This window comes from Anomaloglossus baeobatrachus, chromosome 4, assembly GCF_048569485.1.
Source record: "Anomaloglossus baeobatrachus isolate aAnoBae1 chromosome 4, aAnoBae1.hap1, whole genome shotgun sequence".
In the NCBI taxonomy this organism is placed as follows: Eukaryota; Metazoa; Chordata; class Amphibia; order Anura; family Aromobatidae; genus Anomaloglossus; species Anomaloglossus baeobatrachus.
In genome coordinates this window covers 652,233,417-652,249,701 of record NC_134356.1, presented here as the reverse complement: position 1 = coordinate 652,249,701, position 16,285 = coordinate 652,233,417, and the positions used below count along the sequence as shown (strand labels likewise).

The 16,285-nt window shown below is 47.5% G+C and overlaps 1 protein-coding gene across 3 annotated transcripts in view; it reads left to right on the top strand.

The window, feature by feature from the left end:
• The first annotated feature begins 1,736 nt into the window (after window positions 1-1,736).
• The window catches only part of LOC142302009 (asialoglycoprotein receptor 2-like), a 31,740-nt gene continuing 17,191 nt past the window's right edge, over window positions 1,737-16,285 (top strand). The window contains exon 1 of one of the 3 annotated variants that reach the window (XM_075343083.1): window positions 1,737-1,934. Coding sequence is in view for 2 of the 3 variants with exons in the window: in XM_075343081.1 (XP_075199196.1) it covers window positions 12,651-12,672 (22 nt within the window). In the remaining variant the exon portion in view is untranslated. Of the gene's footprint in view, window positions 1,935-12,602; window positions 12,673-16,285 lie in introns of those variants that run through there. The other 2 variants (XM_075343082.1, XM_075343081.1) reach the window with 2 other exon arrangements.

The window sequence follows — 16,285 nt, the reverse complement described above, 5'->3', positions numbered from 1 at the left end:
TACCTAGACACCACTTCTATTCCTGTAGCTGCAGCCATTCTCAAGTTAATGGCAGTGGACAGGATATGGGTGGACACATTGTATGTAGTAAGCTCAGTTCCGCTCCCATATCTCTGTGGTAAGCTTGGTTCTGCTCCAATATATCTATAGTAAGCTCGGTTCTGTTCCCATATCTCTGTAGTAAGCTCAGTTCTGCACTGATATCTCTGTAGTAAGCTTGGTTCTGATCCTATGTCTGTAGTATACTTGGTTCCCCTCACATATCAATGCAGTAGGCTTGGTTCTGATCCCATATTTTTGTAGCAAGCTTGCTTCTGCTCCCGTATATCGCTAGTAAACTTGGTGCTGCTATCATATCTCTGTAGTAAGCTCGGTTCTGTTCCCATATGTCTGTAGTAAGCTTGGTTCTGCTCCAAAATCTATGCAGTAAGCTTGGTTCTTATCCTGTATCTTTGTAGTAAGCTCGGTTCTGCTCCCATATCTCTGTAATTAGCTTGCTTCTGCTTCCGGAACTCTCTAGTAAACTTGGTTCTGATCCCGTTTCTCTGTAGTAAACCCGGTTCTGCTCCCATATCTTTGTATATATTGAATTGTATAATATCACTTTTGATATGCTATGGCTAAGAGTGTGTAAGCATGCGAAATGTTTCAGTTTTATCCTTACCATGTTTGTCGTTTTATGAAGTAACTCAATAAAGAAGATTTTTTAATTCACCGGTTGGTTGTGTTGGATTTCCGACCTTCTCTGATTATACTGGGCTGCACCAGCTGATTCCTGCACCCACTGGTACACCATGATTCCGTCTTTGGATTCCGCAAGCGGGAGAGCTCTATTAACTCTTTTTGCTCTTTATTTAAAAGTTGGTTAAAGTTTGTTTATGGCCTTTTTTCACAGGCTGATGAAGAATAATGTGGCAGAATCTTCACTAATACTATAGATCTGTTCTTAAACTCTTGTTATTGGCAGCACATCTTGTTTCCTCAGAGCGATGTGCTGGTGAGAATAATGATTTTTGTTCCGGCATACACGGTCCACTCAGTCGATGATTGAGTATACACACTGTATGTTAAACATATTCGATGCTATACACAAAATGTATATAACATACACTGCGTGCTACACACATACATGCAATTCATAGAACACACACTCCATGCTACTCAGACACACACATAAAAAGAATACATGTTACACACACTCCATACTACACACACAAACATAATGAATGTCTCACACACTGCATGCTACTGTGGCGCCCCTGACCTGGTCAGGCACCACAGAGTATTGCACCCATGCTGGGGCAGTGCTTCCAGGTAATCTCCCAGCAAGGGGTGTGCTCAGAGGCTGGTTGCTAGGAAGCAGGGCAGACAGGAAGAGAAGGAGGAGCAAGCAGTCTGGAGCACAGTGTGGAGGAGTGTGGAAGGGAGCAGAGGGGCTCTCAGCCAGGCCCTGAGGAGTGCAGTAGCTGAACACGGGGGAGAAAGGGTACCTGTGGGTCGGCCTGAAAGACACCCAGAGAGAGGGGTGGCTGAGTAAGGAGATCCCTGGTATTCCAGCACGCAAGGGGAGACAGGTCCCCAGAGCAGGCAGCAAATCATCCAGAGCTGCTCAACCTTCAGGTGGGGGTACTTCATGCCCTCACAACCACCACACAGAGTCCGAGCCAAGCAGCAATCACCAGGCCCATAAGGGGACAGGGCCAGAAGCAATCCCACCAAGGTCACGCTGCCGGCAGACGGACCAGAGAGGGGAGCGGAGTTTAGAAACAGCTTCCCTGGAGGAATCCTACCACACTTCAAGTAAGGGATCCTCCAAAACAAAAGGAGTGCAAGGAGGGCGAGTGGACAGCTACCCTCAGAACGGCCTTCTGGAATTCCTGGTTCCACCTGGTTATCGCAGTGTCTCCCGGGCACCTCACAGTGACCACCAAACAGTGAGTAAAACCCCTGAAAGACATTTGGCTTGTGCGTGTGAGTCATTCTGCGACTTGTGGTTCCACACTCCTACACAGGGCCCTGGGTCTCGCCTCACTCTCAGGAGGCTATTACAACTGACTGCACCCACCATCAGCCCCAGGCATCCCTTAATCTGCCGTGGCAGTCCCCATTGACCGCAATTCTGAGAGTGGCATCACGATAGAGATGAGCGAACCGGTCGTGGTTCGGCTCGAGTTCGGTTCGTCGAACGGAGGTCTCGTTCGAGTTCAGTTCGGCGAACGTTCGACGAACCGAACTCGAACCGCATAGGAAACAATGGCAGGCAATCACAAACACATAAAAACACCTAGAAAACACCCTCAAAGGTGTCCAAAAGGTGACAAACAACTCACAACACAACACAAACACATGGGAAAGTGACAAGGACATATACTCATGCGAAAAAAAAAGAGCAGGACAAGGAAAAAGAGGAGGAGACACAGATATAGGCATGGCACGCCCTTCTAAAATCATGTAAAACACCGCAAGGGTTACTCCAAGCGGAGTCTCCCTTTTTTCCAAAAATTGGGCCACACAGACACCCCATCAGTGGCAGCACTTGTGACCCAGTTGTACTCTTTACAGATAGATTTGCATCAAGCACATTCAAAAATACGCCATTCTTAACCGTCCCCAGGATGACACCGGGGTAGGTAGCAAAGTCTTTGCTGAACCATGACTTGTTCATCTTGGCTCCTTTTTAAAAACACGGCAAGCAAGGGTCACTCCAAGTGGAGTCTCCCTTTTTTCCAAAAATTGGGCCCCACACACACCCAACCCTTCAGTGGCAGCAGTTGTGCCCCAGTTGTACACTTCACAGGTAGATTTGCATCAAGCACATTCAAAAATACGCCATTCTTAACCATCCCCAGGATGACACCGGGGTAGGTAGCTAAGTCTTTCCTGATCCCAGCTCTGTTCATCTTGGATCATTTTTAAAAACAATGTAAGCAAGGGTTACTCCAAGCGGAGTCTCCCTTTTTTCCAAAAATTGGGCCACACAGACACCCCATCAGTGGCAGCAGTTGTGCCCCAGTTGCAAACAGGATGATTGGATTTGCATCAAGCACATTCCAAATCCACAAGCATTTACTCTCCCCAGGATGACACAGGGGTAGTAAATTCATTGTGGATCCATGACTTGTTCATTTTGATGAACATTAGTCTGTCCACATTGTCACTGGACAGACGCGTGCGCTTATCTGTCAGCACACACCCAGCAGCACTGAAGACACGTTCAGAGACAACACTGGCAGCTGGACACGACAAAATCTCCAAGGCGTAAGTGGAGAGCTCTGGCCATTTTTCAAGATTTGAAGCCCAAAATGAGCAAGGCTCCATTTGCAAAGTCATGGCATCGATGTTCATTTGTAGATACTCCTGTATCATCCTCTCCAGCCGTTGACTATGTGTCAGACTTGTTGTCTCTGGTGGCCTTGCAAAGGACGGTCTAAAAAAATTATGAAAAGATTCCATAAAATTGCTGTTACGAGCACCAGATACGGTGCTACTGGTACGGGTAGACTGTTGAAGATGACGTGACCGTCCCATGTTTGTCAAGTTACAACTGGGAGATTCACTCCCTGCACCTGCACGGTTGTTTGGTGGAAAAGCTGAGCGAAGATCGAGTAACAGCTTCTGCTGATACTCCTGCATACGTGCGTCCCTTTCTATGGCTGGAATTATGTCACAAAATTTGGACTTGTACCGGGGATCTAATAGTGTGGCAAGCCAGTAGTCATCATCACTTCTAATTTTGATAATACGAGGGTCATGTTGGAGGTAGTGCAGCAAGAAGACGCTCATGTGTCTTGCGCAGCCATGCGGACCAAGTCCACGCTGTGTTTGTGGCATAGAGGTGCTAACCATTCTTTCTTCCTCTGACATCTCCCCCCAACCTCTTTCAACTGAAATTTGACCAAGGTCTCCCTCATCCGCTGAGTCTTCCATGTCCATGGACAGTTCGTCCTCCATTTCTTCATGTTCTCCTGCACCTTCCTCAACATTTCGCCTGCTACCATGCGCCCTTGTTGATCCCTGTCCCCCATGGTCCCATGCCTGCCGCGTTGGTGATGATGAACGTCTGGAACTTGGTGATGTTGTTGTGTCTTGCGCATATGAATCCTCCTGTAGTTCCTCCCCTTCCTGTTGTCCCACCCCCTGACTCCGAATAGTGTTTAGCGTGTGCTCCAGCATGTAAATGACTGGAATTGTCATGCTGATAATGGCATTGTCAGCGCTAAACATATTCGTCGCCATGTCGAAACTGTGCAGAAGGGTGCATAGGTCCTTGATCTGAGACCACTCCATCAGGGTGATCTGCCCCACCTCTGCATCTCGTTGGCCCAGGCTATACGTCATGACATATTGCACCAGGGCTCGGCGGTGCTGCCACAGCCGCTGTAACATGTGGAGAGTCGAATTCCAGCGTGTCGCCACATCGCATTTCAGGCGATGAACCAGCAGGCCGAAAGACTTCTGGAGCAATGCAAGTCGCTCAGCTGCGGCGGTTGAACGGCGGAAGTGAGCAGACAGTTTTCGTGCCCTGGTCAGAAGGCCATCTAGGATGGGATAGTGTGTTAAAAATTGCTGGACAACAAGGTTCAACACGTGAGCCATACAAGGTACGTGTGTCACCTTGCCCAGGCGAAGGGCCGCACCCAGGTTTGCTGCATTGTCGCACACGGCCTTACCAGGCTGCAGGTTGAGTGGAGACAACCATTTATTAAACTCAGTCTGCAGAGCTGCCCACAACTCAGCCGCTGTGTGACTCCTATTTCCAAGACATGTCAAGCTAAAGACCGCCTGATGCCGTTTCGCTCTGCTGCCAGCATAGTAATGAGGGGTGCGTGATTCCTTCTGCGCAGTGAGAACGCTGGTGGCCTGACCAGGCAGGCTTGGGGCGGAGGTGGAGGACCCAGATGAGGTGGAGGAGGCAGAAGCAGTGGCGGAACTTGGACAGACAGAGGATTGACACACAAGTCGTGGGGACGGCAAGACTTGTGCAGCAGACCCTTCACCATCTATCACCATAGTTACCCAGTGCCCAGTCAGCGACATGTAACGTCCCTGTCCATGCTTACTGGTCCAAGTATCGGTGGTGAAATGCACCCGTTGACACACAGAGTTTCTCAAGGAAGCGGTGATGTTGTGTGCGACATGCTGGTGTAGCGCGGGCACACCTTTATTAGAGAAGTAGTGGCGACTGGGCATCTGGTACTGGGGCACAGCGACAGACATAAGGTTTCTAAAATCCTGTGTGTCCACCAGGTGGAAAGGCAGCATTTTGGTAGCCAAGAGCTTACAGAGGGATAAAGTCAACCTCTTAGCTTTGTCATGGGTCACAGGAAATGGCCTTTTATTTGTCCACATCTGAGGGACAGAGATCTGGCTGCTGTGTGTAGACGGTGTTGAGTAGGGTGTCCCTGGAAAAATGCAGGTTTGTGAGGAAAGTGCAGGCGTAGACATGATGTTGCCTTCATCCAACGTTGGTGCTATCGATGTCTGAGAGAGCTGTACACACGTACTTGTTTCCCCTTCCAAACCAACTGACGACCTACCAAGCAAACTGCCTATTGCGGTTACAGTGGTGGAAGTTGTGCGTGGAAAACCAGGTGTGACAGCTGTCCCCACAGTCCTAGAAGATGAAGAGCGCGCGGATACACTGGAAGGGGCAGGCGGTGGATGGTTCGCTCCGCTAGGCCGCATTGCAGCACGGTGAGCTTCCCACCGGAACATATGATATTTATTCATGTGACGATTCATGGAAGAAGTTGTCAAACTGCTGAGGTTTTGCCCTCTACTAACAGAATCATGACAAATTTTACAGATCACATAATTTGGGCGATCTTTTGCTATGTCAAAAAAGGACCAGGCTAGGCAAGGCTTAGAGGGCATGCGACCTGCTGATCCACCCCGACTAGTGCTCAGAGGCACAGTGGTGGCTGAGGATGCAGTTTTAGACGTGCTACCAGTACTCCGACTATGTCCTGGAAGGCGCAAGGTAACTTCGTCATCAGTTGCATCCTCCTCCACCGTCTCTGTTGACCTCCTCGAGGGCCTGACTGTGGGTTGACAGTAGGTGGGATCTAGAACTTCCTCATCAATTGTTGTGTTTGCACTCCCCTCACCCTCAGACCGAGCCTCTTCTTGCCCTGACCGAATATTTAAGTTGTCATCCCAATCTGGTATCTGCGTCTCATCGTCATCAGTATGTTCCTCATTGTCTATTACCACAGGTGTTTCAGTTTGTGAATAAGGGTCAACATTATGCTCAGAAACTTGGTCATCACGGCCTGAATCTGAGTCACAAAGGTTCTGGGCATCACTGCAGACCATTTCCTGTTCTGTACTCACTGTAGCTTGGGAGCAGACCTCTGATTCCCAGGCTATAGTATGACTGAACAGCTCTGCAGACTCAGCCATCTCAGTTCCACCATACTGTGCAGGGCGGATGGAGACTTCAGAGCTGTGAGAATGCAAGTGTGATTGAGCTGACAACTCAGAGGACTGGTGTTTTTTGGATGCGGTAGTTGAGGTGGCGGAGAGGGCACTTGTTGGACCACTTGAGATCCATTCAAGCATTTTCCTTTTTTGGCCATCATCTACCTTTGTTCCAGTTGTTCGTGTCCGTAAAAAAGGGAGCACATCGGATTGTCCACGGTAAGTAGTAGACATCTTACGTTTGCTGCAAGATGGTCTATCTTCAGCAGATGTTAATGGAGCTTTGCCACCTTCCCCACGGACAAACCCTTTTTTTCCTTTTCCAACACGCCTCTTCCCCTTTCCACAAGCATCTGTCATTTTGCCACTCATTTTGATTGCGACAAGATTGTGCACTTAAAATGTGGTAGTAAAAATTGAGAGGTGGTGTAGATTTCAGCGGTGGTCTATCTTTATTAACAAACAACAATAATTATCCCTGACAATGCAACTACGGCCCTTAAACTGGCAGCATAAATTGCTAGTATAATGGCTTAGTAACAATGAGTTTGAGTGTGCAATGCAGGCAGACGTGCTGCAAATATCTTTGCACTAGTGGGACAATACAGAAGTCCAACAGCCACGTTTAGGATGCCACTAAGTTTCCTCAGTGTTTGCTATTATAATGGCTTAGTAACAATGAGTTTGAGTGTGCAAAGGGCAGGAGGGTACAGTGGCAGGGTTGTGGGTCTGGGTACAGGAAAGAAAGCCTCCCTTTCTATCCCTCCTAATGGGGAAATGCAGCGAGGAAATCCCTGACCTTAGCTACACAGACGCTGTCATCTTGTGTAGCTGTTAAAATCTGTTTTCACTGCCCTGACTGTCACCTATGGCTCTGACCCTGCTGGTATTAGCCCTTAGAAGGGCTGAAAGAAACTTCTATCCCTATTCTGTATAGCGCTGTGTGTAGAGCGTACACAGCAGTATCGGAGACAGGAGCTACGCCAGCGGTGACTGACACCCAGACGCAGAAGAGATAATGGCGTCCGGACGGGCAGATACTCGTTTTTATAATGCAGGGACATGTGACATGGACATCCTATCACACATGCCGTTGCTTCTCTGGCTAAAAGTCCACTTAGCTGTGTGTGTGTCTGGGATTGGCTGACATGCTGGCCCGCCCCACAAGACGCGCACGCTTAGGGAAGGAAGACAGGGAAAAAAAAAAAAATGGCGATCGCCATTATCCAAACAGCAGTGATCTGAATGCGCTGTTCCCGCACACTATACACTGAAATTTCATAATAGTGTGAATCACAGAGTGACTTACACTATTACAGCGGAAAGCCAGCTGGTAATTAGCTTGTCTTTTTTGCTACTAGAACCGTTCTCGAACGTATCTAGAACTATCGAGCTTTAGCAAAAAGCTCGAGTTCTAGTTCGATCTAGAACAGCCCCCAAAATCACTCGAGCCGCGAACTGGAGAACCTCGAACTGTGAACCGCGCTCAACTCTAATCACGACAATCCCAAGAAGGTTCCCTACCTGTGACCAGAACCGTCCCATCACGTGGAGTCCCTAAAGGTAATGCACCGCTACACCGCCCCTGCGGGGATTCACACTACACACACTCATTGCAGATCCAACACACTGTAGGGTATACGCTTACAAGCACACACTCCATGCTACACATACACACAATTTATTTCTCATGCATTCCAGGCTACACACTTACTGCACGTTACACACACTCCATGAATAACATACACATACACACAATGCATGTTAAACACCCCATGCTACATGTACATACACACAATTCATGTCACACACAGTTCATACTACACACACGTACATACACACAATGCATTCTACATATGTGGTGCTTCAGGCGCCACAGGGTACTGCACCTATACTAGGGTGTAGTACTTATCCTGAGTCCAAGGAAGGTCAGTACCAGTTTCCACTCAACCAGACACACAGTAACAGTGGGTTGCCCTCCCCAATGGGGGCCGGGCCAGGGTAGGATCACAGTAGGGGGTCACTACAGCGGTGGGTTTACAGGACACCACTGCACCAAAGGGCTCAACGATCCACTGGAACCAGGGAAAGTCAGGATCCACTGGAACCAGGGACTCAGGGTCAGGGAGAAGCAACCACCAGGGGGAGTCAGGAGCACACAGTGGGAAGAGCAGGTTAACCTAGAAAGAATAGTGAACCAGCTAGTGGCAGTGGCTGAGGCAACAGCTTGGAACACACAACACAACTACAACAAGGAAAGGAGAAAGAACAGCTTCAGACACAGAGCAGAGCGGACGTGCCATGAGCGGCTCTGTGGACCAAGGCGTTCAACATCGGCGCTGGGGAGAACCATGCGGCTGCTTCCACAGGACCAGCGCTGTCGGGGTACAGAACCCTAGGGCAGGCATACTTCACATTGTCTACCAACTCAGCAAGGGTAGCGGGGAACGGCTAGAACAGTCACCGGACCCATCCCACCGAGTCTGTAGCCAAATAGCATGTAGGATCCGGGGCTGAGGTCCACATCGGAACCGCGCTATCAGCATACAGAACGGGATACTTTACTGACACCAGGATCCCCAAGTGCTTCACGCCACAGGGGTTCGATAGCGCATCAAAGGAGGAAGGGCTCACAGGCTGACATACACACCTGACTTGACCTTTCACTGATCCGGGATCGGCTGGAGCCCATCGTGATGGAGATCGGTACTCTGGGGCAGCGCCTGAACTACTTGTGAGTAAAAGACCTGGAACTTTAGCCCCTGTCTCTGCCTCTCCTTTACCGGTACCGTCACCAAGCACCGCAGCGCCAATGGGTACTACCACCACCCCTCTCCTCCTCCATCATCCTCCCTGGGGTAATCCCAGTCCGCCTATGGGGAGCGACACCATCCCGGCTGCGACCCTCACCATCAACCCCGGAGAGCAGCACATCACAGATGGCGTCATGATCATAAAAGACTTTCCTAACCGTCACTACCACCCCCATCCTCCATCCTTCCTCCTGTCCACCGCCTTCCTTCCCTCCTGTACGTCTCGGGGATCTGCACCCCCGGCCCAGCGATGTGTTGGGTGAAAACCCCCTTGACCCCGGGGTGTTACACATATAGTCTATGTGATGCCCCTGGACTATCAGGTTGTCACAGAGTACTGCACGCTCTCTCTCTTTAGTGCAGTATTCAAATCCCTCATGGTTCTGGGTCCCCATCTTACAGTGATGCCTCCAACAGCAAATCAAATCCTAGATACACCCTGCACCACACCCACCAGGCACACCAGTGGGCGGCTTGAGCGGAATAGGGTCAAAACACTTAGGGTTTAGAAAGGGGAGGTGAGGAGTGAAGAGTAGTAAAGTGGAGGAGGCTGGGAGTAGTGGCTCCCAGGAGAAGCTGACTAGGTTGCAGATGGTGGTCTGTACCTAGAGGAGTCAGATCCCCAGTCGCAGGGGATTGAGGCTAGGTGCCTGGACCTGTCAAAGAGGATGGTCAGCAGCCTGGTCCTATCACCGGTCTGGGACCGAAGGTACGGCTGGGTACACGGATCCTAGGTCGCGGAGAAGCTTCAGGCAACTCGGCAATTAACCTGTGGAGAACGGAGCCTTTATGGACTGTTCCCACTAGCTCCAGAATCGGGGCACTAGTGCAATGAGGGGGATAGGGCCTTCCATATAAGCAGCCCCCTAAAATCCCAAGGATGAGACCTGAGAGCAAGCTCCCACACTTAGCCACAGTGGGGAACGGGGCCCAGCAAGTTCTACGGGCCACTACGGTGAATTTAAACTTTGTGCCAGGAGGCAGGTCACGGATCACCAGGCAGCACTGCACAGGACGGGACCCGGACGAGCTCACCTTTGAGAGGCAGCGGCCCCCAGATACTTGGTTTACCCAGTTGTCAGCGTCTGCTTATTGGCTGAGTGAGTACCTGAGTGATTTCCTCTTCACGGCACCCAGTAGCACCATCCAGAGTCCCGGGGCCTAGCCCAACCCGTGGAGGGTAACGACACCTTACTGCCCTACTCCATCACCCCGGGTACTCCCAACGGCAGCGGCGGTACTCCCAGTTACCGTACACCACGGGTGGCGTCACGAACTATAAATACCCTGTAAATATCCCCCCTTTTTACTTTAGAGTGTGGCCCCTAAGCCCCCGGGTCCGGAGACCATCGAGCCACGAATGGACACTATCCCCGGATCCGAGCGGTTCGATCCAGTGCTGGGGCGGCACAGTCTATGTTACACACACACACTGCATGTTACACACACACTCCATGTTATACGCACATACACAATGCATGTTATACACTCCATGCTACACATACATACACACAATTCATACCACACACACTGCATGTGTGACGCCCTGGACTAGCCAGGTAGTCACAGTTAGGCCCTTGAACTACACCCATCCCCAAATAAGGTGACAGCAGCCAACTTACAAAACCCTGGTTACCTCCCTCTGGGTTTGATGTCCACACCATGGGGGCGGAGCCTGGCGGTTGGACATGCCCCCCAGGAGTTCACATGCTCAGAGGCAGGAAAAACAGTTAGTCTAGTTTTGACAGCTCAGCTAAGTGGAGTGGAGGAGCAAAGTTGTCTGTGTCCTGGGTAGGCGCCCGGGCACTTTGGCAAGGAGGCCGATGGTGGTGGCCGTCTGCAGGAGCCGGGAAGACAGCCCGGCGGAACTGTAGGTAGCCGGGACAGGGTAGTGGCCCACCGGTACCGAACCGGGGAACCAGCTGGAAACCGGAGTACAAGTGGGGGTACTCAGACCCTGAAACACGGTCCCGAGTCTACCGGACCCCATTAATTAACTGATTGAGGTCTGGACTCTAGGTCCTTTCCCACCCAAAGTCCCGAAAGAAGGCAACAGCCCACCAATTCCGGATAACGGCCACCGCCAAGGGCCAAGAGATCCAACGGGCCAGCGTCTGCAGGCAAACGGGCTCTCCCGACGCATACACAGGGGAGCGGGACTCCCGTCGCTGAAGCGTGGTTGTTGAATTCTACAAGGCAGGTGCAGGAGAAGACGGACACCATCAACCGTTTTGGGGACCGAAGCGGCCGGCTGCGGGCATCGACTATCCACCGTTTGGTTTACCAGAGACGCCTGTGTGTTTGTCCGAGTGAGTACTACTGGGCCCCTGGGCCGTGCACCAACACTGCACCACATCAACTGGGTCCCAGGGCCACCATCCCCTGCCTACGGAGGGGTTAACATCACAAGCTGCCCCTAACATCTCCCCCGGGGTGCCCAGTAACTGGCAGCGGTGGTGCCTTCCTTTCACCACAACCCGTGGGTGGCGTCACGAACTCTAACCTAAACAAAAACCCCACTCAACACGCCAGCCCCCCTTACAGAGCGATGTGACCCCCGGTCGGGAGACGCTCGAGCCACCGATACACGAGCCCGGATCAGAGCGGCTCGGCTGCAGCTGAGCGTGGGGCGGTACACATGCTACACACAGTCTATGCTACGCACACACTGAACATGATATACATAAAATCATACAAACAATGTTACAAACATACAAGGCATGTTACAATGTGTAACTTACACACTATGTTACACACACTGAACATTACACACACACACACACACACACACACACACCGCTTTTTAGGCACACTGCATGTCATGTACAGTACACACTCTATGCACTGTTACACACTTTTCATGCTACACACACTGGAGGTTACAGATTCACATGATATACATACAAGCACTGAATATTGCACACGTCATGTGTAACCTTACATACTGTATGTTACACACATATACATTACATGTTCCCTTCGCACTCCATGTTACATTTCTCCAAGACAATGAGCTTTAAACAAAATAAAAGTGTTGATATCGCAAGAACGGCTGAAAATGATAAAAAGCAGAAAATTGCAGATATTTACAAGCACTATCCAGGAATATCCACATATACAGATATGAGTAACCCTTTCAGTTGGATCCTGTGATAGTGACAGTACACACTGCGCAGCGCTGAGGAATTCATCTAGGTCTTGTTAACATATTGTTGGCCAGAAATCGGCCAATCTTGCAGGTTTTGTGGAAAAGATATTCTCTCATGTTCGAGTAAACAAATTGTACCGCATGACTTCCTATTGAATCCGTTTCCTTAGATGATAAAACCAGTAAATGCTGATAGTCAGCATTTTATTACCAGAACCCGGAGCACAGAGAAAAGCGAGAAAGAGCGATGGACAAGCTGAGACCGGGTAATGCTGGGATTCCTCACCCTCAGTCAGTCTATTATTACACTATTTATGTTTCTATTTATCTTATTCTTTACTCTCCAGGTTAAAATACATAATAAGTTAATGGACTAAACTTTTCAAGATGTTTTGATACAAGTGATTTTTTTTTTATAAACTCTATATTTTTATCTTTAGAAAAGTGGGGGTATTTCATACATGTCTTTTTATATATATATATATATATATATATATATATATATATATATATATATATATATATATATATATATATATATATACAGTGGAACCTTGGTTTAAGAGTAACTTGGTTTGAGAGTGTTTTGCAAGACAACTGAAGCTTTTTAAAAATTTGTAACTTGGTTTAAGAGCAATACTGTGCAATGAGAGCAAATACAGTACTCACCGCACACGCTTCCAGTTTCGTCCTTTCACCATGTTCTGACCCGGTCTGGAGGTCACTTTCTGTACATATGTATTGTTTACTATATAGAGTATACCATTGCACAGCACAGAGTATACTATACAGCATTTCTATCAATTTGCATTTGTGGATACAGTATTGTACTTTCTTTCTGCTAACCAGTGCAGCACATTGCTTTTACTGTATCTCTCGCACACCAACAATTCTATTGGAAGCTAATATGCAGTTTAATTTTCTATATGTTTTATTTTACTGTACAGTATTTTGTATTAGTGTAATAAGTGTTGTATAAATACAGTAAATATTTTTGAATTGCGGAATGAATTGTCTGCATTTCAATTATCTCCTATGGGAAAATTTGCTTTGTAATAAGAGTAACTTGGTTTAAGAGCACAGTCCCGGAACCAATTATGCTCGTAATCCAAGGTTTCTCTCTCTCTCTCTCTATATATATATATATATATATATATATATATATATATATATATATATATATTATTTATTTTTATAGCGCCATTTATTCCATGGTGCTTCACAGTGAAAGAGGGTATACATACAACAATCATTAACAGTACATAACAGACTGGTATAGAAGGAGAGAGGACCCTGCCCGCGAGGGCTCACAGTCTATAGATATACAGTTGGAGGTAGTTTTGGGACCATCATATTCGAAGATGACACCATAAATAGGCTGGTTCTGAGGAACCTAAGGGGGTTTCAATATGGATAAAATTACTGTGTAGCCAGCAAATACAGTCATATGAAAAAGTTTGGGCACCCCTATTAATGTTAACCTTTTTTCTTTATAACAATTTGGGTTTTTGCTATTTCAGTTTCATATATCTAATAACTGATGGACTGAGTAATATTTCTCGATTGAAATGAGGTTTATTGTACTAACAGAAAATGTGAAATCCGCATTTAAACAAAATTTGACCGGTGCAAAAGTATGGGCACCTCAACATAAAAGTGACATTAATATTTTGTAGATCCTCCTTTTGCAAAAATCACAGCCTCTAGTCGCTTTCTGTAGCTGTTAATGAGTTCCTGGATCCTGGATGAAGGTATATTTGACCATTCCTGTTTACAAGACAATTCCAGTTCAGTTAAGTTTGATGGTCGCCGAGCATGGACAGCACGCTTCAAATCCTCCCACAGATTTTCAATGATATTCAGGTCTGGGGACTGGGATGGCCATCCCAGAACATTGTAATTGTTCCTCTGCATGAATGCCTGAGTAGATTTGGAGCGGTGTTTTGCATCATTGTCTTGCTGAAATATCCATCCCCTGCCTAACTTCAACTTCGTCACTGATTCTTGCACATTATTGTCAAGAATCTGCTGATACTGAGTTGAATCCATGCAACCCTCAACTTTAACAAGATTCCCGGTGCCGGCATTGGCCACACAGCCACAAAGCAGGATGGAACCTCCACCAAATTTTACTGTGGGTAGCAAGTGCTTTTCTTGGAATGCCGTTTTTTTTGCCTTCATGCATAACGCCTTTTTATATGACCAAACAACTCAATCTTTGTTTCATCAGTCCACAGGACCTTCTTCCAAAATGTAACTGGCTTGTCCAAATGTGCTTTTGCATACCTCAGGCGACTCTGTTTGTGGCGTGCTTGCAGAAACGGCTTCTTTCGCATCACTCTCCCATACAGCTTCTCCTTGTGCAACGTGCACTGTATTGTTGACCGATGCATATTGACACCATCTGCAGCAAGATGAAGCTGCAGGTCTTTGGAGGTGGTCTGTGGATTGTCCTTGACTGTTCTCACCATTCTTCTTCTCTGCCTTTCTGATATTTTTCTTGGCCTGCCACTTCTGCGCTTAACAAGAACTGTACCTGTGTTCTTCCATTTCCTTACTATGTTCCTCACAGTGGAAACTGACAGTTTAAATCTCTGAGACCACTTTTTGTATCCTTCCGCTGAACAACTATGTTGAATAATCTTTGTTTTCAAATCATTTGAGAGTTGTTTTGAGGAGCCCATGATGCCACTCTTCATAGGAGATTCACATAGGAGAACAACTTGCAAGTGGCCACCTTAAATACCTTTTCTCATGATTGGATACACCTGCCTATGAAGTTCAAAGCTCAATGAGGTTACAAAACCAATTTAGTGCTTTAGTAAGTCAGTAAAAAGTAGTTAGGAGTGTTCAAATCAAGAAATTGATAAGGGTGCCCATATTTTGCACCGGTCAAATTTTGTTTAAATGCGGATTGCACATTTTCTCTTAGTACAATAAACCTCATTTCAATCCAGAAATATTACTCAGTCCATCAGTTATTAGATATATGAAACTGAAATAGCTGTTGCAAAAACCCAAATTGTTATAAAGAAAAAAGGTTAAAATTAATAGGGGTGCCCAAACTTTTTCATATGACTGTAGATAGAAAAACAACGGCACATACCAACGAAGATCCAGATATTAAGGTTCTTTATTTCATCCAACGGTGCAGGTAAAAAGCAGGAGGAGAGCTGGGTGCGGGTCCCCTCAGGACGACGGCCGTTTCGTGCCCAGAAGCACTTCTACGGGTCCATTTTTCATGGACCTGTAGTAGTGCTTTTGGGCACAAAACGGCCGTCGTCCTGAGGGGACCCGCACCCAGCTCTCCTCCCGCTTTTTACCTGCACCGTTGGATGAAATAAAGAACGTTAATATCTGGATTTTCGTTGGTATGTGCCATTGTTTTTCTATTTATTTGCTTCCTTTTTGAGAAATCTCCTCCTCAACGAGCACCCACGGCCAGTCTACCTCCTGGAACGACTTGAACTAACCTGCTCCTTGCTGACACCGGTGCGAGACACAGCGCGGTGGTGCAGGACCACTTCTTTCTATTAATTACTGTGTAGGTGCAACAATACATGTCCTTCTTCAACAGTTGTTACACATGGAATTGGACACACACTGCATTTTTTTTTAACCTAAATATATGTAATTACGGCTAAAATTGTTTTTGAAATCGGGGGAATATGTGGAACTGTGTCGAACAAATTTGTGAAGTTTAAACCATGCCCTTTTTGTCTTGGCTTTATCTCCCTTCTTCATAAAAAACAACAATTTTCTGGTTACAGGAAAAATCATGTTCCCCAACCCTAGTTTGTTTTTTTTTAATTATTTTTTTTTACAAAAAACCTGCGCCTTACTGAGTCTCTGCAGCTGCTCCTTGTCTGTTACTGTCTATAGCATTGACGTCATGTTGCCCGTG